The sequence below is a fragment of the Dipodomys merriami genome, unplaced genomic scaffold, assembly GCF_024711535.1.
Source record: "Dipodomys merriami isolate MVZ:Mamm:240054 unplaced genomic scaffold, mDipMer1.0.p SCAF_151, whole genome shotgun sequence".
Classification (NCBI taxonomy): domain Eukaryota; kingdom Metazoa; phylum Chordata; class Mammalia; order Rodentia; family Heteromyidae; genus Dipodomys; species Dipodomys merriami.
The window spans coordinates 1,454,741-1,477,982 of NW_027202838.1; the positions used below are offsets into that span (position 1 = coordinate 1,454,741).

At 44.5% G+C, this 23,242-nt stretch overlaps 2 protein-coding genes across 2 annotated transcripts; both read right to left on the bottom strand.

Annotated features, from left to right (window-relative positions):
• Positions 1-845: 845 nt before the first annotated feature.
• Positions 846-7,744, bottom strand: LOC138827169 (serine/threonine-protein kinase Chk1-like). Its single transcript, XM_070022649.1, has 3 exons — positions 7,531-7,744; positions 6,912-7,395; positions 846-909 (listed from the first exon to the last, which is right to left on the bottom strand). Exons 1-3 carry the CDS (start codon positions 7,742-7,744, stop codon positions 846-848), a joined length of 762 nt encoding a protein of 253 aa, XP_069878750.1.
• Positions 7,745-15,933: 8,189 nt separating this feature from the next.
• On the bottom strand, positions 15,934-16,770 carry LOC138827170 (serine/threonine-protein kinase Chk1-like). Its single transcript, XM_070022650.1, has 2 exons — positions 16,557-16,770; positions 15,934-16,421 (listed from the first exon to the last, which is right to left on the bottom strand). The coding sequence occupies exons 1-2, from the start codon at positions 16,768-16,770 to the stop codon at positions 15,934-15,936; spliced, it is 702 nt and encodes a 233-aa protein (XP_069878751.1).
• Positions 16,771-23,242: the final 6,472 nt, after the last annotated feature.

The window sequence follows — 23,242 nt, forward strand, 5'->3', positions numbered from 1 at the left end:
CATATCCCAAGAATCTCAGGGGAGAGGAAGGTGACAATTAATACGTGGGACATCAGGAAGGGAGGGCCATCCTCTCTTCATAATCCTTGAAAATGGACTATGATCAGTTAAGGGCTCTTGACAAATGAATTTGTGCTACAGGGTCTGCCTGAGCAGAAGAGAGGAGATTCCTAAAGCTTTCTGGTGAGCTCTTTCTTCCTCTGTGGTTCCATGATCACTTCTGAACATACGTTCTTGGATCCTTGAGATCAGGAAGTGTCCGGACACGTAGGACATCAATGAGGGCAGTGAACCTAAGCTAGAAGGAATGAAGGGACAAGAGACATGAAGAATGACAGCAAGACAATGGTTCTGATCAAGCTGCAAATTTTTATTTTTCACACAGGGGTATTTATATGCTTGGAATATGGAAGTTTTTTATTGGTCATTAAGGAAGTTTTCTCATTGGCCATAGCAGTGCAGGATGTTTGCTTAGGGCAGGGGGAAAGGGTGGTCGTTAGCAGTTGCAGGATGTTTACTTAGGGCAGGATGAGGGTGGGATTCTGTAAACTCAGCCTCAAGATGTTCCAGTGAGATAGTCAAGCCTATTATGTTGAGAGACTCAACTTTTGGCTCCCGACAAGGAAGGAGTCACCATCAAATGCTTTCCCATACACAACTGATGCATGAGCCCTTCCGAATATGAGTACTCTCTGGTAGAATTGTGTAAAAGAGTGTCTTCAGAGACCACAAAGCATGTCCCCAGAAAGGAAAGGAGGAAAGTTGAGGTAGCCCATGGGTAGAAATTTGGCTTTAGACCAGTCTCCAGTTCTCCAGCTTAACACCCAGTCATATGAAGGCATGATCTAGACTGCCTTCTGCATTGCTTGTAAGTCCACGTAGTACTCAGACTGTCCTGAGAACTTGTAGCTGTACAGAAGGAGAAGGTCAATTTGACGGTCATTGAGCATTCCTTACGGTCATCGAGATGATCTGTGGAAATCTAGGTCTGCTCCTCTGAACTTCCCGTAGTGGGATTAGAGTCTTCCAACCAAGTCATCAAGATGATACCACTTAGACCCAGTATCTGAATTTCAAGATCAACCAGTTGGTGCCTATACTCTACGTGTTGGGCCAAAGTTTCAGGAAAGGAGTGATTGCAGCATGGAACTCCACCATGGTGCTGCAGCACAGTTCCCGACTTCAGAGAGAAACAGAAATTCTCAGCATAGACACTGGCCATTTGTATATGCCTACAATGCTTTAACATAGCAACTTATAGTAAATGACAACTTGTACAATTGCCACAAGGAGCCTTTTCCTTCAGTTGCGGTTACTTAGTATTTTGTACCATGGAGGGACTGATACCATACTGTATGGCCAGAGGATGTTGCTACAGACTGTATGGGATGCGACTTTGTCTCCATGCACCTTAGTGTAAGGAGTGCCCAGAGTCATGCAGGCCCTGTGCAGACACCACCCTACCTCTTAGCTAAGTTTCTGCCCAGTATCTCTTACCTAGGTAACTGGCACACCTGGAAGCAGTCACCTCCCCTCCATGGTCACACCCTGGCCAGCCTCTTTCATGTCTCTTGTCAGACCAGGGAAGGGTCCCAGGCCCTGAGATCACATCCAGATCCAGTGTGCCCACACACCTTCCTTTCCCTGGCCTCAATAAGTCCTGGCCTGGTGGTGGGTCACCCCTTTTGGCCATGCCTTTCCACCATGCTCAGCAGGGCAGCATTTTGATAAATCAACTACATTTCTTGCCCTAATACCGTGTGGTGATCTCTTCATTGGCTACCTAATGAAACCTACCTATTCAATATGCCTCACACTTAGCATGGAGCCTATTTCTGGATGAAGATCCTAGTTCAGGCTGCTTGTGCTTAAAGGCTTCTCTACATGGACAAAAGAAGGCATGTTCTTCGTTTTGTTTTCAGAATAGTGGTTTGAAGGGGTTTCCAAAATGGAGGATGGAGCCGATGAATTCAGCTAGAAGTGTTAATGATGGTGGTGCTTGATCTATTAATACTGGGAACACTACAACTAATTTTGGCGGCTATATTTTTGCAAATTCTTTTACAAAACACATACGATGAATACCTCCCAATGCAGAGAAAACTTTTTCTATCCTAAGATATATATGAAAAGCACACCCGTTTTTAACAAATAATTCATGTCTGTATAATATACACACATTATGATAGTACTGTTTTTTTTGTCAGTAATGGGACTTGAGCTCTGGGCCCGGGCTCTGTCCCTGTGCTGTTCAGCTCAAGGTGAGCTCTCTACCACTTGAACCACAGCACCACTTCTGGTTTTCCAGTAGTTTATTGGAGATAAGCGTCTCATGGTTGGGCTGGGAAAGTGGCTCAGTGGTAGAGTGCTTGCCTTGCGTGCATGAGGCCCTGGGTTTGATTCCTCAGCACCACATAAGCAAAGAAGAAAAAAGCCAGAAGTAGCGCTATGGCTCAAGGTGTAGAGCACTAGCCTTTAGCTGAAGAGCTGAGGGACAGCACCCAGGCCTAGATTTAAAGGCCCATGACCGTAACCCCCCCTCAAACAAAAAAGTCTTGTTGACTTTTCTGCCCAACCTGGATTTGAAATGGGAACCTCAGATCTCAGCCTCCTGAGTAACTAAGATTACAGGTGTGAGCCACTGGAGTCCCCATATGTTAGTAATTTTCTACTTACACATTATAGTCAGGTGGAAAATTAGGAATGTAAGGAATGCCCTTGCTGTCCTGACTTGGAAGGTAAATATAATGAAACATGTAGAAATGCTACAAAATGTCTTTTAGACATATATTCATGTGTGAGAAAAATAGCCTTTCCTCTCAGCATATTGCTTAAAAGTTCCTGCTTTGGCCTGGAGGCTTGTTTCTTCAGGAAAAGAGGAACTGCTGAGGGATAAAGGATTTGTCGGGAGTAAAATTTCTCTTTTTTTGTTTTTAATTTAATTTTATTTTATTTGTGAACATACTGTACAGAGGAGTTACAATTACATGGGCAGGATAATGCGTACATTTCTTACCAAGCATTGCAGCCTCCTCCTTTGTTTGCCCTTCACATCCCTTCCCAGCCTCCCCCCTCCCCCCCAATCCCAATCCCAATCCTTCTCCTTCCCCCCCACCCCCCACACCCCCGCACCGACGTTGTAAAGCTCGTTTTGGACATGACAACTTGTACTTCTCATTGTTGCAACAGGTCCACCTGTATCCTTAAACAACTGGTTTTTCCCCATCTCCTCCATGTTTTTTTGTTTTATGCATGTGTTTCTAACGGATTTATAAGATTATCTCTTTGTTGCTTTGTATGTCCCTCCCCCACAGTATAACCCCTGCTTTCACTGTATTTGATGTCAGTATAACTTGTGGAGTAAAATTTCTCTTAAACAGCTTTTTCCAGATGGGATTATGACACACCCTGGACTATTCCAGAAGTCTTAGAGGGTGTGGGCATCTGTACAAATTACTTATGAAGTGTTAACCTTACCTCAAAATCACCGTTTCTAAATACATTTTATCCTATTCAAATGAGCCAATCCCAAGCAGAATAGATTGGAACCCTGAGCACAAGCAATCTGAGCAGAGAGGCAGGGCCTGGTGCTGAATTAGCGATAAATAATGCTTGCTCTCTGTCCTTCTTGCCAGATTTTTGGCTGGTCATGCATGCTTGTGTGTGCAAGTCAATTTTGCTTTGGTGCTAATTCATTTTTGTGTCTATCATTGTGACTCCAGTGGTTCTTGGAGAATATATTTATAATGCATGGTAAAATAAAACAACACCATTGTTACAAAAGTAATGGTGTATTGCTCAAAGCAAAAAGGAGCTAATGTTTGAATAGTGTGAAACTACAGAGCAGACCACCAGATGATGTCCACACTCCATTGTTGCTGTTCACACAGTCAGACAGTGTCAGGGAAGCAAAAAGTGGACTACAACATGCCAGGATAGACAAAGTTTATTGGAACATCACATGCTTCTATGCAGCATACAGACATAAGAAGTAAATCTTACAGTCAGCGGGCAGAGTGTTAATCATAAGCAGTTTTATGGGAGCACAGACAAGGAGAATTTAACTTTACGTCAGTATGGAGGAATAGTGAATCCTTATCAACAAATGTACAGCAGTTACAGAAATGAAACAAGTGAGACATAGGTAAAGCACAGGTGAGTACACAAAGGGGTTCTGAAGGAAATGTCCTATGTGTTCCCCACAGATTCCCCCTTTTTGTTTTAATAGCACATCCACCAGCCAGTTAGTTATCCTTTCCCCCTCCTCTGTAAAGGTTATTTTAACCGGATTACATTGGTAGGAATAGCATTGGCCATGCAGGGGGTTTGAGGCGAGATTTGTCAGACAAGAATAGGGAGGGCCCTTGTGCATAAGAGCCCATCCCAGTTCCCTCACATCCCCACCTAGCACAGTAATAAACATTAGCCCCACCACAGTTAGAAATGTCCCAAGCAGGTCTATCAATTCCGGGACATATATAAAGATCAGTATCTTGTCCTCTTCAGAACATGGGAGCAGCCTGGGTACTGGGAGTTCCACACATGTGGCATGGTGCATCCTCCTGGGCGCCCACACTCAGGCCATTCTACTATAGTCCAGAAAAACAAGGAAAATTTAAAACAAACTGCAGACATAGCAAAGCCATCCCCGGCACCTGGTGTCTTTCCAGTAAGCCAGTTCCTTGTATGTGCCTTCAAGTGAGCCCAGAGGTCAAGATGACCTTTAAACTTAACTGTCAGCTCCCAACACCCCGTCTCTGGTGAAAGAAGCGAACCCGCCTGTCTTAGGTTGGGTGGATCGCCTTGTCTGCCTTACCCGTCATTGGGAACTTCTTCAGAGCGAAGCTGAAGACCCTGTCTTAGGTTGGTCAGACTGGCACCCCCTCTTACCCGTCTCTGGCTGCAGTTCCTCTCAGGGGAAATTTACTCACGTGGAGCTTGATCTTAGGTAACTGGCTGGCTAAACTCATAAGAGTTTTGCAGGGCACATTTAATGCAAGTAAGGCATAGAGAAAGCATCAGCAAAAGCATTTTCAGGCCAAGAGTCAGGGATGGGATAGCAGTCTTTGCCACTTAAGAGTCTAGAGGTGGGGATTGTTCTAGACCAGGTATAGTATTATTATTAATATTTTTTGTTTCTGGTCATGGGACCTGAGCTCTGGGCCTGGGCACTGTCCCTCACCTATTCAGCTCAAGGTTAGTGCTCTACCACTTGAACTACAGCGCCACTTCCACCTTCTTTTTTCTGCTTATGTGGTGCTGAGGAATCCAACCCAGGACCTCATTGGTGCTAGGCAAGTGCTCTACCAATGAGCCACCTTCCCAGCCCCTCTAGACCAGGTTTTAGAAATGTTTACAGGAAGCTTAACAAAAGGTGGCAATACAAGCAATTAGTAAAAGAACAATTAGAGCTGGTAACATTAAAATCATTAGTTCCTGAAGAACTATTAATTAGTCCATTTCTAATGACAGAGGGTCTTGATCAAAATGAAGGTCAGGCCACCAGGTCGAAGGGACAGCTTCTCTTGTGGTGCTATTGATGGTTTCTGCATTGCCAGTCCTGATCACTGCCCAGGTCACCAGTTGAGATTGATGTGAAATCCATTGCCATTGCCAGGACTGGGAAGGTCAGGCCAGCCATTAGCTGGAGTATCAGCATCTGCAATTGTTAGAGAACACAAGAGCTTCTCAAGGGCTGGTTGCCCTTGGGGATGGTTAGTTTCTCCTTGGGCATCCTCCTGTATGGAGGAAATGGGTAAAAACTTAGGTTCCTGGCAGGGATCCAAATGGGGGCTGTCTCCCCTGTGGGGAAAAAGCATCCAAATCCCCTGCCCATGGTAACTAGGGGGTCAGGTCTTCTGCATTGTTGTGTCAGGGGGTCTTCCACCTGACTTTTACTTAGGGCTTAGAGTTTAGTTGTCCCCAGTGCTTCTGAAATCTGGATTCAGTTGCCCCTTTTGAATAATTGAAAATGTTAATAGTAAACAAAGATATCTGCAACTGCATATGGGGGCTAACTCCCACTTTTTGTTGTAATAATCACTCCTTAAGACATTGGTGATTTCTTTGTATAATTGTTAGGGCTTGGGGATAATAAGGAATTCCTGTAGTATGATTAATGTGCCATTTGTCAAAAAACTCTCTTCTGCCTCTTTTGCACTGCCAGTGACCTCCTCTCTTCGGGCAGTACTTCTGGCTTCTGGCCTGATCAGTTCAGCCTCCTGAGTAGCAGAATTGCAGGTATCAACAATCGATGCCTGATTTACTTGAGAATTTTTTTTTTTTGTCGGTCATGGGGCTTGAACTCTGGGCCTGGGCGCTGTCCCTCAGCTCTTCAGCTCAAGGTGAGTGCTCAACCACTTGAGCTACAGCGCCACTTCCGGTTTTCTGGTGGTTTATTGGAGATAGGAGTCTCATGGTCTTTCTTGCCCGGGCTGGCTTTGGGGCTGGCTTTGAACCGTGATCCTCAGATCTCAGCCTCCTCAGTAGCTAGGATTACAGGCATGACCACCAGCTCCTAGCTTACTTGAGATTTTTAACCACATACTTTCATAGACATTACCATCAAAGAAATGCTTCCCCTTGAAAAGGGAATAGGGGATGATTGGAGAAGAGTGCTGAAGATCAGTGTCAGATTTCTGCTACAGGGTTGGTTACAGGCTCATTAGTTCATCCAAGGATGCTGGGTAAAATCTTAATTCAAATGATTGTGCTTGGAAAATCCACCAGGTGTTTCTGGGACACCACCTGAATTGACTCAGGGCCTCTTTGCCCCTTTACTTCTTGTGTTTCTCTCTCTCTTTTTAATTGTCAAGGTCATGCAGAGAAGGATTAGTTTACTCAAGTAATTTATTAAGTGTATTTTGTCAAATTCGTTACACCTTCCCTCATCTTTCTCCTATTTTCTTCACCCTGACAACCCCGCTGCCCCTTTCCTAAATGACTTGTTGTACCAGCTATCCTTTTGGATGTCCTGGATGGTAATTCTTGCTGTTGGATTCTCCACTAGGATTTTCTGAATCAGAGCCAGAGGAGCTGAATCAATTTTTTTCCAGGGCATGAGGTACGTTTTATTTTCTTTCCAATCACAATATTCCCGACAACTGTCACTGGGCTGTTCCCATGGTAAATCTCCAGCCAACATTGCAGTAAGAACTATGCCACAGGACCAAACATCAGCTGGTTCTGCATGACATTCTTCTCGCTTCAGAAGTTCTGGCGCCACATAAAGTAAGGTACCACACATGTTTGTCAATAAACGCTCACAATTCTTATGGCGAAATACTGTGGCCAAGCCAAAGTCACAGATTTTGAGGTTATCCCTTTCATCCAAGAGGAGATTTTCTGGCTTAATATCTCTATGAGCTATCCCAATACCATGCAGATAAAACACCCCTGCCATGAGTTGATGGAAGAACCTCTGAGCATCTTCTTCAGGCATGCCTATGTCTGGCTGTATTCTATCAAAAAGATCTCCACCACTACAGTATTCCAAGAATAGATATCGCATATTGCCTTCTCTCCTGTGACCATAGAATTTCACAACATTCTCATGGTTTAACATTTGATTAATGCAGATTTCTTTCTTAATTTTTTCTGGAGAGTTCCTAGCCCACTTCATGTCTAACATCTTCACTGCAACTGCCTGTTCAGTTGCTCTATTCACAACAAGCTGAACTTCTCCATAGGTACCTTTTCCCAGGGTTTTCACCACGTCCCAGTCTCCGCAAAAGGGTACTCTCATGACTTTACCTATCAGTCTGGCTGACTTGTCCTGGGCCAGCCACCTTGATGCACCTTTGTTTTCCGTGATGAAACCTGCAAATGAAGCTGCCATGATTACAGATAGAGGTAATGTCTCCCGAAGGGAGTAAGAACGTAACCTGGGTTAGATGGAGGTTTGCAGTGTTGCTTACAACCGCCACTGAGAAGAGGCTGAATCCACCAGCCTGAGCCTTTATCACTGCCCGTGTTCCTGGGAGGTTTTTCCTCTCTTGCTGGCTGGGAGGTTTGCCCTAGGAGTCTTGATCACCTCAGCCTCTTCTGGAGCCTCTGTTTGTCGTCCTGTTTCTGCTCACTCTTCACCTCCTTCCTCCAGCAGCCTGGACCAAGCAAATGAAGTCCAGGCCATGCTGCTCTCCTTTATATGCAGGACATGATGAGCCCACCCTTCCCTTTCTGGGAGGGTTTGCCCTGGCAGCAGACTTCAGCAGCAGGGTGTGTCTAGTCTGGCCCCTGCCTTTAATCCTGGGTACTCCAGAGGCTGAAATATGAGTATGTATGTTCTAAGCCAGCTAGAGAAGGAAAGTCTGAGAGAACTTTTTCTTTAATTTATTACCAAAATCAAACAGCTAAAAACTAGAAGTGGAGATGAGATTCAAGTAGTAGAGAACAAGCCTTGAGCACAAAAGCTTAGGACCCAGGACCAGAGTTGTAGCCCTAACGCTAGCACAAAAATCTTCATGAATTTTTGTGCTTTCTTCAAGTTCTCAGCTTCATCAATGTAGACACATCTTGGTTTGTCACCATTCTAACCTGTCTAGTCTTGGTAATTTTCTCAAGATGAATGGACTTCTCTGGAAAGGGATAAAATGAAATCATTATTGGTGTTTTGTGTTTTTTTTTAATCAGTCATGGGTCCTGAAGTCTAGGCCTGGACATTGTCCCTCAGCTCTTTACCTGAAGTCTAGTGCTCTACCACTGGAGTCACAGTGCCACTTCGGGTTTTCTGAGTGGTTTATTGGATGTCAGATCTTCACAGGCTTTCCTGCCTCAGTGGCTTGGAATCTCAATCTGCAGATCTCAGCCTCCTACATAGATAGGATTACAGACCTGGGGCACTGGTGCTGAACTGGCTTTAGTTTTGCTGGTGAGGGGAGAGCCTCCCACTTGGCCCATAAGTTTTGCAGAGTGCCCCAAATTCTACTTATGCTTCCAGGAGGGTGTATCCTCGTAGAAGCCCTCATAAGCTTGGTGTTGCAGACCCAGGACTCTAAGCCTGGCTACTGAAGAGGCTTAGATCTGAGTGTATAGGTTTTTTTTTAAACGGAAAGTCTCCACAACTCAGCCATAGTTGTATGGTGCACAGCCAGGAAGAGTTCTGGTGAGATTCTGTCTGTGAGCCCTCCAACCACCAAAGGTGGAAGATCGTCTGAGGCTCCTGGAAGTGCTCCTCTGGTGTGTGGGTATTTCTTATGGAAGTGGGGTCCTCCTGGGATATGAAAGCCATTTGCTGTTTCAGATGCCAACTGCTGTGAACCTGAACTTCTCTTGTTGCCTGGCCAGTGTCAAAGCTGTCCTCTGCTATGAGAGGGTCTTAAGATAGGAGAGTGTGTTGGTGGGTATGCTTGTGGAATGAAGACAATATTACTTATTCTCATCTTCCTGTCCAGGACTACAATCTTTTTATGAATGTTTAAGATAATTTTATGAATGTGTAGGGTATGGGCGCATTGGAAGGACCCCATATGAAAACACATCTAAATTCAATGCTTCCTATCCCAAGAATCTCTGGGGAGAGGAAGGTGACAATTAACTCGTGGGGCATCAGGAAGGGAGGGCCATCCTCTTTTCATAATCTATGAAATGGACTATACGCAGTTAATGGCTCTTGAGAAATGAATTTGTGCTACAGGGTCTGCCTGAGCAGAGGAGAGGAGGTTCCTAAAGCTTGCTGGTGAGCCCTTTCTTCCTCTGTGGTTCCCTGATCACTTCTGAAGAAATGTTCTTGGATCCCTGAGATCAGGAAGGAGTCACCATCGAATGCTTTCCCTTACACACGGATGCATGAGCCCTTCTGAATATGAGTACTCTCTGGAAAATTGTGTGAAAGAGTGTCTTCAGAGACCACAAAGCATGTCCCCCAAAAGGAAAGGATGGAAGTTGAGGTAGCCCCTGAGTAGAAATTTGGCTTTAGACCAGTCTCCAGGTCTCCAGCTTAATACCCAGTCACATGAGGGTATGATCTAGACTGCCTTCTGCATTGCTTGTAAGTCCAGGTATTACTCAGACTGTCCTGAGAACTTGTAGCTGTACAGAAGGAGAATGTCACTTTGAGGGCGTTGAGGTTTCCTTACCTTCATTGAGGTGATCTGTGGAAATCTAGGTTTGCTCTCTGAACTTCCCGAAGTGGGATTAGAGTCTTCCAACGAAGTCATCAAGATGATACCACTTAGACCCAGTGTCCAAATTTCAAGACCAACAAGCGGGTACCTATACAGTACATGTTGGGCCAAAGGTTCACTAAAGGAGTGATTGCAGCATGGCACTTCACCATGGTGCTACACCAAAGTTCCTGACTTCAGAGAGAACAGAAATTCTCAGCACAGACACTGGGCATTTGAACATGCCTACAATGCTGAAACATAGCACCTTAAAGTAAATGGCAACTTGTACAATTGCCACAAGGAGCCTTTTCCTTCAATTGCAGTTACTTGGTATTTTGTACCTTGGATGGACTGGTGCCTTACTGTGTGGCCAGAGGATGTTGGTACTGACTGTATGGGATGGGAGTTTGTCTCCTTGCACCTTAGTGTAAGGAGTGCCCAGAGTCATGCAGGCCCTGTGCAGACACCACCCTACCTCTTAGCTAAGTTTCTGCCCAGTGTCTGTTACCTAGGTAACTGGCACACCTGGAAGCAGTCACCTCCCCTCTGTGGTCACACCCTGGCCAGCCCATTTCATGTCTCTTGTCAGACAAGGGAAGGGTCCCAGCCCTGAAGTCACATCCAGATCCAGTGTGGCCACACCCTTCCTGTCCCTGGCCTCAATAAGTCCTGGCCTGGGGAGGGGTCAACCGTTTTGGCCAGGCCTTTCCACCATGCTCCGCAGGGCAGCATTTTGATAAATCAACTACTTTTCTTGCCCTAATACCGTGTGGTGATCTCTTCATTGGCTACCTAATGAAACCTACCTATTTAATATACCTCACACTTAGCATGGAGCCTATTTCTGGATGAAGATCCTAGTTCAGGCTGCTTGTGCTTAATGGCTTCTGTACATGGACAAAAGAAGGCATGTTCTTCGTTTTGTTTTCAGAATAGTGGTTTGGAAGGGGTTTCCAAAGTGGAGGATGGAGCCGATGAATTCAGCTAGAAGTGTTAATGATGGTGGTGCTTGATCTATTAATACTGGAACACTACAACTAATTTTGGCGGCTATATTTGCAAATTTTGTTACAAAAACACATACGATGAAAACATCGAAATGCAGAGAAAACTGTTTTTATCATAAGATATATATGAAAAGCAGGCCACTTTTGAACATATAATTCATGTGTATATAATATACACACATTATGGTAGTACTGTTTTTTGTAAGTCATGGGGCTTGAACTGTGGGCCTGGGCTCTGTCCCTGTGCTGTTCAGCTCAAGGTGAGCTCCCTATTACTTGAGCCACAACACCACATTGGGTTTTCCAGTAGTTTATTAGAGATGAGTCTTGTGGTGGGGCTGGGAAGTTGGCTCAGTGGTAGAGCGCTTGTCTTGCATGCATGAGGTCAGAAGTCTGTTTACTTTGAGGCTCTCTTTGCTCTCTCTCTGCCATTTATGTCCAACTTTCCCTATCTCTCCCTTTCTCTTTTCTACATTTTGGCTTGTGTCCTGAAGAGTGCATTGCAGGCTGGGTCCGGGGCACCCTCCTCTAGGTTCCCTCTCAAATGCTAGTCAATGTAGGCTTCACCTATTTGTTCATGGTTTCTTGGCATTTTTTCAGAAATCGCCATCTTGAATTCACCATCTTGGCCACATGGTGGGTTAAGGGTTTGGCCCCATCTGGCCCTTAACCTTCCACCGAGCTTACAACTCCATGCAGCTATTCTAAGGTGCTTTGCTACCAAGTTGCTCTTGTCACAGGCCCTGATAACTGAGGCCCAACTCTCTGATGTGCTTTGTTAGCAAAGACGTCTAAACATTGTTGTCAAAATTTTAGGTTTTGAGTTTTGCCTTTTTTGTTTTGTGTTATGTATTCTGATACTGACTATGTGACTCTAAAATATTGGGCATATCTGTGCTAAGATTCTCACATCTAAGAAGTTTTGTCATTCCAGAATATTTGTCGTTCAATTCTTGATAAGGACCAGGTAAGCTCTACTTATTCTATTTGATCTCCTTGTTGCTTTAATTGGAAATAATAAAAGCTTTTTTGGCAAAGATTTCAGTTCAAAGCCAGCCTGGGCTGAAAAATCCCTAAGACTCCATCTCGCCGCTAACCTGCAAAGAGCCAGGTTGGAAGTATGGCTCAAAACTCTTATCTGTAACCCGCCAAACTCTCCAAGTGGTACTATAACTCAAAGTGGTTCACTGCTGGCCTTCAGCAGAAGGGCTCAGGGACAGTGCCCAGGCCTTGAGTTCAAACCTCCTTGAATACCAACTGGGACAAGCCATCCCAGCAACCAGCAGCTAGACTCAGCCAGTCTAGGGAACAAGAGACCATGTAGAGGAGTAAGAGGGGATGATGTCACATCAGCCACTTTGCCTGCCCTTTCAAAATTAACCAGAGCCGGGAAGTCAGTAGAAGTAAGAAGCCTGCCCATCCAATGTCTATACCTGTCTACCTATTAACTGAACAGGAATTTATATTCTTGCCTTTGTCACCTGACTTTTCTACCTAGTCGCCAGATGTCAGAAGTAGCTAGGGACATTTCTACCAACATTTTCAGCCCCAAGTCCTTCCTCTTGCCATTTATTTGCTCTCTAGTATTTTTTTTTCCAGCCCCTCAATGCTCATGAGACTTCTCGAGACTTCATCTAAGGACTCAATCGACCAAGGGACAGCTGCTGCTCACTGCCTTCTCTGGGAGGGGACCAAATTCCAGCCTTTTACCCCTATTGTCGATGCCCCTTGTCAGCAGGAAGTAGTCAGAGAGAATCCAGGCCCTATTTCATGATTATCAAAAGGCTGGAATGTAAGGTCCACTCCTGGATTGCTAGCAGACTCCACCCTCCTCACAGCAAAGTCTCCACCCAGTACCTTAGTTACCTAGGCAACTGGGACATCTGGAAGAGGGCACATCCGCATCCATGGAGGTCTCATCTGAATTTGATTTGGCCACACCTTTCTCCACCCATCGGCTAGATAAGGCCTAGCCCAAAGCAAAAAGGAGCTAACGTTTGAATAGTGTGAAACTACAGAGCAGACCACCAGATGATGACCACACTCCATTGTTGATTTTCACACAGTCAGACTGTGTCAGGGAAGCAAAAAGTGGACTACAACATGCCAGGATAGACAAAGTTTATTGGAAAATCACATGCTTATATACAACATTCAGAGATATCAAGTAAATCATCAGTCAGCGGGCAGTCTGTTAATCTTAAGCAGTTTTATGGAAGCACACACAATGAGAATTTAACTTTAAGTCAGTATGGAGGAATAGCGAATCCTAATCAACAAATGTGCAGCAGTTACAGTAATCAAACATGTGAGAGGTAGGTAAAGAACAAGTGACAACTAAAAGCGGTTCTGGAGGCAATGTCCTATGTGTTCCCCACAGATTCCCCCTTTTTGTTTTAATGGCAGATCCACCTTCCAGTTAGTTATCCTTTTCCCCTCCTGTGTAAATGTTATTTTAACAGGATTACATTGGTAGGAATAACATTGGTCATGCAGGGGGTTTGAGGCGAGATTCTTCAGACAAGAATAGGGAGGGCCCTTGTGCATAAGAGCCCGTCCCAGTTACCTCACATCCCCACCTAGCACAGTAATAAACATTAACCCCACCACAGTTAGAAATGTCCTAAGCAGGTCTATTAACTCTGGGGCATACATAATAGTCAGTATGTTGTCCTCTTCAGAATATGGGAGCAGCCTGTCTACTGGGAGTTCCATACATGTGGCATGGTGTATCATCATGCACCCCAACACTCAGCCATTCTACTATAGCCCAGAAAAACAAGGAAAATTTAAAACAAACTGCAGACATAGCAAAGCCATCCCTGACACCTGGTGTCTTTCAAGTAAGCCAGTTCCTTGTATGTGCCTTCAAGTAAGCCCAGGGGTCAAGATGACCTTTAAACTTTACTGTAAGCTCCCAACACTCCGTCTCTGTTTAAAGAAGCGAAGTCGCCTGTCTTAGGTTGGGTGGATGGCCTTGTCTGCCTTACCCGTCATCGGGAACTTCTTCAGAGCCAAGCTGAAGGCCCTGTCTTAGGTTGGTCAGACTGGCACCCCCTCTTACCCGTCTCTGGCTGCGGTTCCTCTGGGGGTAAATTTACTCACTTGGAGCTTGATCTTCTGTAACTGGCTGGCTAAACTCATAAGAGTTTTGCAGGGCACATACAATGCAAGGAAGGCATGGAGGAAGCATCAGCAAAACATTTTCAGGCCAAGATTCAGGGATGGGATAGCAGTCTTTGCCACTTAAAAGTCCAGAGGTGGGGATTGTTCTAGAGCAGGTTCATTATTAGTTTTCTTATTATTATTATGTTGTCTGGTTGTGGGGCGTGAGCTCTGGGCCTAGGCGCTGTCCCTCAGCTCTTCAGCTGAAGGGTATTGCTCTACCACTTGAGCCACAGCGCCACTTCCGGCTTTTTTTTGGTTATGTGGTGCTGAGGAATCGAACCCACGGCCTCATGCATGTAAGGCAAGCGCTCTAAGACTGAGCCACCTTCCCAGCCCCTCTAGACCAGGTTATAGATATGTTTACAGGAAGCTTAACAAAAGGTAGTTGTACAAGCAAGTAGTAAAAGAACAATTAGAGCAGATAACATTAAAATAATTAGCTCCTACAGTAATATTAAACAGTCCATACATAATGACATAGGGGGTGATCAAAATGAAGGCCAGGCCATCAGGTCGAAGGGACAGCTTCTCTTGTGGTGCTATTGATGATTTCTGCCTTGCCAGTGCTGATCACTGCCCAGGTCACCCGTTTAGGTTGATGTCAATTCTATAGCCATTGCCAGGACTGGGAGGGTCAGGACAACCATCAGCTGGAGTATTACCATCTGCAATTGTTAGAGAACATAAGAGCTTCTCAAGGGCTCGTTGCCCTTGGGGATGGTTAGTTTATCCTTGGGCATCCTCCTGTATAGAGGAAATGGGTAAAAACTTAAGGTTCCTGGCAGGGATCCAAATGGGGGCTCTCTCCCCTATGGAAAAAATGCATCCAAATCCCCTGCTCATGGTAACTATGGGGTCAGGTCCTCTGCTTTGTTGTGTCAGTGGGTCCTTCCACCTGACTTTTACTTAGGGCTTAGAGTTGAGTTGTCCCCAGTGCTTCTGAAATCTGGATTCAGTTGCCCCTTTGAATAATTGAAAAGGTTAATAGTAAACAAAGATATCTGCTTTTTTTGTTGTAATAATTACTTTTTGTTGTAATAATCACTCCTTAAGACATTGGTGATTTCTTTCTGTAATTGGTAGGCCTTGGGGATAATAAGGAATTCCTGTAGTATGATTAATGTGCCATTTGTCAAAAAACTCTCTTCTGCCTCTTTTGCACTGCCAGTGACCTCCTCTCTTCGGGCAGTACTCCTGGCTTCTGGCCTGGTCAGTTCAGCCTCCTGAGTAGCAGAATTGCAGGTATCAACAATCGATGCCTGATTTACTTGAGATTTTTAACCACATACATTCATGGACATTACCATCAAAGAAATGCTTCCTCTTGAAAAGGGAAGAGTTGAATGACTGGAGAAGAGTGATGAAGATCAGTTTGTGATCTCTGCTACAGGGTTGGTTACAGGCTCATTAGTTCATCCATGGATGCTGGGGAAAATCTAAATTCAAATGATTGTGCTTGGAAAATCCACCAGTTGTTTCTGGCACACCACCTGAATTGACTCAGGGCCTCTTTGCCCCTTTTCTTCTTGTTTTTCTCTCTCTCTCTTTTTAATTGTCCATGTCATGTAGAGAGGGGTTAGTTCACTCAAGTAATTTATTAAGTGTATTTTCTCAAACTCGTTACACCTTCCCTCATCTTTCTCCTATTTTCTCTATCCTGACAACCCCGCTGCCCCTTTCCTAAATGACTTGTTGTACCATCTATCCTTTTGGATGTCCTGGATGGTAATTCTTGCTGTTGGATTCTCCACTAGGATTTTCTGAATCAGAGCCAGGGGAGCTGAATCAATTTTTTTCCAGGGCATGAGGTACGTTTTATTTTCTTTCCAATCACAATATTCCCGACAACTGTCACTGGGCTGTTCCCATGGTAAATCTCCAGCCAACATTGCAGTAAGAACTATGCCACAGGACCAAACATCAGCTGGTTCTGCATGACATTCTTCTCGCTTCAGAAGTTCTGGCGCCACATAAAGTAAGGTACCACACATGGTTGTCAATAAACGCTCACAATTCTTATGGCGAAATACTGTGGCCAAGCCAAAGTCACAGATTTTGAGGTTATCCCTTTCATCCAAGAGGAGATTTTCTGGCTTAATATCTCTATGAGCTATCCCAATACCATGCAGATAAAACACCCCTGCCATGAGTTGATGGAAGAACCTCTGAGCATCTTCTTCGGGCATGCCTATGTCTGGCTGTATTCTATCAAAAAGATCTCCACCACTACAGTATTCCAAGAATAGATATCGCATATTGCCTTCTCTCCTGTGACCATAGAATTTCAAAACATTCTCATGGTTTAACATTTGATTAATGCAGATTTCTTTCTTAATTTTTTCTGGAGAGTTCCTAGCCCACTTCATGTCTAACATCTTCACTGCAACTGCCTGTTCAGTTGCTCTATTCACAACAAGCTGAACTTCTCCATAGGTACCTTTTCCCAGGGTTTTCACCACGTCCCAGTCTCCGCAAAAGGGTACTCTCATGACTTTACCTATCAGTCTGGCTGACTTGTCCTGGGCCAGCCACCTTGATGCACCTTTGTTTTCCGTTAAGAAACCTGCAAATGAAGCTGCCATGATTACAGATAGAGGTAATGTCTCCCGAAGGGAGTAAGAAAGTAACCTGGGTCAGATGGAGGCTTGCAGTGTTGCTTACAACCGCCACTGAGAAGAGGCTGAATCCCCCCGTCTGAGCCTTTATCACTGCCTGTGTTCCTGGGAGGTTTTTCCTCTCTTGCTGGCTGGGAGGTTTGCCCTAGGAGTCTTGATCACCTCAGCCTCTTCTGGAGCCTCTGTTTGATGTCCTGTTCCTGCTCGCTCTTCACCTCCTTCCTCCAGCAGCCTGGACCAAGCAAATGTAGTCCAGTCCATGCTGGTCTCCTTTATATGCAGGACATGATGAGCCCACCCTTCCCTTTCTGGGAGGGTTTGCCCTGGCAGAAGACTTCAGGAGTAGGGTGTGTCTTGTCTGGCCTCTGCCTTTAATCCTGGCTACTACAGAGGCGGAAATCTGAGTATGTAGGTTCCAAGCCAGCTAGAGAAGGAAAGTCTGAGAGAACTTTTTCTTTAATTTATTACCAAAATGAAACAGGCAAAAAACCAGAAGTGGAGCTGAGACTCAAGTAGTAGAGAAGAAGCCTTGAGCAGAAATGCTTAGGACCCAGGACCAGAGTTGTAGCCCTAGCACTTGCACAAAAATCATCATGAATTTTTGTGCTTTCTTCAAGTTCACAGTTTCATCAATGTAGGCACATCTTCGTTTGTCACCTTTTTAACCGTTGTAGTCTTGGTAATTTTCTCCAGATGAATGTCCTTCTCTGGGATTGGATTAAATGAAATCATTACTGTTTCTTTTTTTTTTTTTTTAAATCAGTCATGGGTCTTGAACTCTTGGCCTGGGCATTGTCCCTCAGCTCTTTATCTGAAATCTAGTGCTCTATCATTGAAGTCCCAGTGCCACTTCCAGTTTTCTGAGTGGTTTATTGGAGGTAAGATGCTCACAGCCTTTCCTGCCTCGGTGGCTTGGAATTTCAATCTGCAGATCTCAGTCTCTTGAGGAGATAGGATTACAGACCTGGGGCACTGGTCCTGGTTTGCTGGTGAGGTGAGAGTCTCCCACATGCCCTATAAATTTTGGAGAGTGCCCCAAATTCTACTTATGCTTCCGGGATGGTGTGTCCTCATAGAAGCCCTCAGGAGCTTGGTTTTGCAGGCCCAGGACTCTAATCCTGGCTACTGAAGAGGCTGAGATCTAGGGATATAAGTTCCAAGAGAGCTAGAGCTTTGTTATCACCAATTTACTAACAAAATAGCCAGAAGTGGAGCTGAGGTTCAAGTGGTAGAGTACAAGCCTTGAACTTGAAACTTAGGTCGCCAGACCAGCCTTGAAGCCCTAGCGCCAGCACTAAAACCTTCAGGAATTTGTGTGTTTGTTTAAAGCAAAGATCTCAGTTTCCTCGATGTAGGCTCTTTTCCTTGAAATCCTTGTGGTTACCTTTTGGTTGGGACAGACTTCATAATTGTCTACATTTGAGTGGGCTCCTGGGGGAGTAGAGAAAAAGAGAATCTCATATTTTGATCCACAGGGAGTATAGGGAGGAGGAGAGCCTCCCACTTGCACCAGGAGGTTTGGAGGTGGCCTAGGTGAAGCAGCCTGGAGTTTGCACATCACTCTTATTCCTACCATCCACCTGATTTGGAGATGTTTAATGAGCTTCTATGACATTTAGTGCTGCAGGAAGTAGATTGTTAATTACTGAATGGTGGAATCCAAGTGCCATTTAGCGCAGTGTTCCTAGAGTATCCAAACCATGGAAACTAGGAATGCTGAAACCTCAAGCAGAGCTGACAATGTTGTCCACACAAAAGTAGCTGGGTCTACAGTTCAGGTGCAAATGTGAAAGATGGTGAAGTTTGTTGTCAGATATTTCTTCCCCTTTTTACAACTGATTTGGCAGGCTGTGCAAATGAAAATATTAGCATATGACAGCATATTCCTGATAAAACTGAGCTGTGGTGGAAGCATTTCTCTTAAATCCAGATGTGTGTGTGTGTGTGTGTGTGTGTGTGTGTGTGTGTGTGTGTGTGTGTGTGTGGTGCTGGAGCTGTGTTCGAACCATAGGGTATGTCCCCCTTGATTGTCTGTGAGAAATGGCTCCATAGGTAAAATTTGAATGATGAGGAAACAGTGTAGTGAAGGAATCAAATACTGAGCTCAGCAGAAAAATGGAGTTTGCTGGAAGGAAATCTCAGGTAGAAATCGCATTGGGGCAGGGTTTGGCTGAGGCAGAACTTCAGGGGGATTTTCATGTCATTGTGACTTAAACCATGATGTAGGTAGATTTAGGTGGTCAGAATTGCTACTGGAAATCATTGCGGGAAAGAAGAAATAAAACTGGAGACAGGAGGACCGCTGAGGATGCTAACATGTTCTATGTGATTGGCTGGTGGCTTATCTGAGTTAACAAGTCTGAGATCTGCAGGCCATCGTTCAGCCTTGAATGTCCTTAGCTGAGGGGAAGAAAAGGAGCCCAAGGTTGATTGTTTTAAGATGGGTGAGTCCAGTTATATAAAACCATAGCCCCAAGGGCCTTAAATACTACCTTTGTAGATGCTGATTTGACTAACCTGTGCTGGCAATAGCACTCTCTGGTTAGTAAGCAGAGCTCCCCAAATCCAGCTGGAGTCAGGGGATAGTGGTAGGGTTGTTCTTATACTTTTTGGTCTGTGTCTGTGATTATAAGCATACTATCTTTTAGCAAACATGTATGTAGAACATTGTTCAATTAGAAGAACTATCAGGCCTCTTAAATTTCATGAAACAATCATGATAACTGTTGCTTGATTGCTGGTAAGAGTTGAATTTCAATTTCTCTTAATACTGAGATGGAGTCATGAGGATTGACTCCTGGCATAATTCTCAGGTTGTCAAGTGATAGCATCCTCAGACCGTACCGTGGGCAGGCATCTGTCCCAGCATGCTGTTGAACGGATCTTCTTGGGCTATCATAAGTTGCACCCTGACATTGCTCTGAAGAAACTTGTCCAGTGCTTAGTTTCCAGTGTTGTCCCTACCTGGTGTACACCGCTAATATGTACAGTTGTCCTTCTGACGATGTGCTTTGAATGTGGGTGCATCTCTTGAATGCTTCTTATACTATTTTCAGTGTTTTTGGAATTTATAGTGGGAGTGCTCTCCTGACTTTGATCAGAACTCTAGCCTTCTTTTGTTGTACTATGAGGTTCTTTCTTCATATCTATGAAAACATAGTGAAAGATTAAAAATTAGAGTTACATTTTACAATTGCTAACTGCTGATTTCGCTTTTGTAAATTTGCTTGCTCTAGCACTAACCCCCTCCCCCTTTCTGGAAATAAGGAATTGAGTAAAAATTCTCGGAGTCCAGATGCCGGCCCCTGGACGAGGTCTGCTGTCATAGATAAAGAACAAACAGGTATATGTTTTTCTAGTTCCTGTTTGTAAATTCCCTAAGTGGCTAAATGGTACCCAAGATAGGGACCCAGGATAAGGACCCAAGATAAGGACCTAAGATAAGGACCCAAGATAAGGACCACCTGGCAAGTCCAGCAAACTAGGCCAAATATTAATCAATCACAAGCCTGTGACTATGTAAACTCCCCTCCAGGGTGACTGCTCCCCCTAGACTTGCCCCGAGCCAACTGTTTTACAAAGAGTGTTATAAAATTTCCCACGTAGAAAATGATTGCTGGAGTGTATAGCGACTTTAAATGGGCCAATGCTGGGAACACCTGGTGTTATATGCTAATCTTGTGGTTTTTATCTTTAAGAATGCCTGTAACCGCTGCTCGGGGCTCTCTCCCTTGCAGAGGCAGAGAGACCATTTGCGCAAAGCTGAATAAACTCCTCTTGCTTGTTGCATCTACTGGTTTGGAGTCTTGGTTTCTGGGGCACCCTCCCGTAGATGGAAGTATCCCAGGAGTCTGGGGTCTTTCAGTGGGGGCTCGTCCGGGATAACAGTGCCCCCAGACCCCAAATTCCAAGATCAGTTGGAGGTAAGATAGAGCTCTTGTGTTTCGCATCTTCTGTGTTTGTTATTTCTGTTCTGCATTCTGGGATCCAAAAGTGCCTGTACAGGACCTGTATTTTGCCTGTATTTGGGCCAATGGGGGAGGCAGACTTGCCCTGAGACCCCTGGCCTGGCTCGGGCAGACGTCCCCTGAGACTTAGGGGGGAAGAGGGAATGTAGAATCTCTCTCTTCCTGGCCCCACCCTGGAGTCCTATTCCGGGGTGACCTGGAGGAAGGAGGGAAAGTGGAATCTCTCTCCTTCCCAGGGAGTTTAGCCATGGTCTGCCACTCCCATCTGAAGTTGCTTTTTCTGTTTGCAGTCGTTCGACTGCCCCGCAGTGCCTGTCTGGTTTCGTCTGTTTCTGTTTAATGTTAATTGTCTCTGTTGTCTGTTTTGTTGTCCTTAAAGGGATGGGGCAACAACTAACAACCCCCTTAAGTCTGACTTTAGATCACTGGAAGAAAGTTACAGCCCGAGCCCAGATTGTCAGGTTTTAGGAACTTGCTTGTTTGTCAATTATGAAATTACCACTGACTACCTGCCAGTGGCCCCAGTTAGATCTCAGCCTCAGGCCTTGGCTCAGGGGGTCTGAGCATGGGGGAGAACCTGTCAGTCTGAGGGGACGGCTGCTAGGGACTTTTGTCCCTTGCCACAAGATGACTGGGAATTCTCCTCAGCCTTGGAAAGCCCCTGGGTCAACGTTTGCAGGAATCTAAAAAAAAAAAAAATCCTCCGGAGGTGAGTAGGGGGTGTTGAGTCCCCTGGTAAGTGAATGGTGGTAAAATGTCGCCCCATTCACTGAGACCTGATTTTGTCTTTGTGGCCACTTGTCTGTCTTGTTTACTTCGGTGTGTTTTCTATCCTGTTTCCAGAGGTAGGGATGTTTTGGGTGAGCATGGCAGGCTCATTCAGCAGACTCTGGATTCAGCTTGCTGAGTGGGAGCCACACAGAGTTCCGGTAGGGATAAACTGGGTCCCATTAGTCCCCAACTCAGCCTCTGGTTATTGACTAGTTCTGTTTTAGAGTGTGGATCCTTGGTTTTTGTGTTTATCTGTGTTTTTGTTATTTATTTATTTGAACATCTCTGGGGGAATAAAAGTTCCAGCTGGGCTCAGTCACAGACCTGCTATGCCCACCCTCCCTGTGAGGCATGGAAGGTTACTGGGCTAGTTTGGTTCCCTTCAAGCCTCAGGCTGCATTTTCTCCTTGTGGAGGCTGCCGGCAGGGAGGGTGTAGAAGGCTGTGTGCCTGGTTTGGACTTTTTCAGCTAGTCCTGACAATGTAACAATTTGTAAAGTGTTCTTGTCTAAAATTGAATAAAAAAATCTGGCCAGTTTAGTTTTAGGTGACCCCCTCCCCCAGCCCTCCTCCAACAGAAGGGATTCAAAAGACTAATTAGTAAATTGCCTTGCTATATAATCAAGCTCTGGGAAAATAAAGCCCAACAAAGTCCCTAGTTTTTTTAAAAAAAATATTGTCTTAAATTTTTGTTTAAAAACTTTAGAAGGTGTACGAACGACTGATTTTGATTTTTGTGCGCTTTAAGATCTGTTTGAGTGTTTTGTGTGTGTCTGTAAACGTGTTCAAAGATAAGAATTGTCAGCATGCTGTAACAGTTGGGTGAGTTTAAATTTAAAAATTCAAAATGTTATGAGGTTTGGACATTACCAAAAATTTTAAAAAAATCTTCACATTGTTTTAAATGGCTTTTTAAATATTCTTTATCTTGCTAATTAGAAAATCTGGTATTTTAAAAACTAATATTTTAAAATGCATCAGACTGTTTATAGTGTAATCAAGCTATCTGGCTTAACAAAAAGGCATTGGCAGTTTGAGATATAATTCCCTTGGCTAAAATTTGGGGATAAATATTAAAAATTTAAATGTAAAGGTTCGTTTAACACTGTCAAAGATGTTACTTGTTCTGTCTGTCTAAAACTGTGTATTTCATTCAAGAACCAAGAAAAGAGACAGGGGAAAAAAAAACAACTTAAAAACCAACAGAAGACCTGTCTTTAGAGGTAAAGGGTGAACAGGCAGAAGTGCACCTCAGCTGTCATGTATGGTGGGACAGGCCCTGGAAGGAATCCACGCATGGTGAAAGAGGGTAAGCTGGCACAAACGCAGTTCATCTAACCCTAAAGAGTCGGATTGGGTGTGTGCCCATTCCATAGAAGGGGCTGAGTGGCCCATCTTTGTTCTCTCTTTTCCCTGCAGACAGATACTGAAAACATGATGGTTAAAATGAATGATGTGATGATCTGATTAGTATTGTTAAAACTTCCCCTTGGATGTGTTAACATTAAAATTAGGAAGGCCTTAAAAAGAGGGCTAAAAAGTTATTCATATAATGTGACTTTCTTTTAATGTTTTACAATTAGGATGTTTTTAAAAGTCATAAAGATG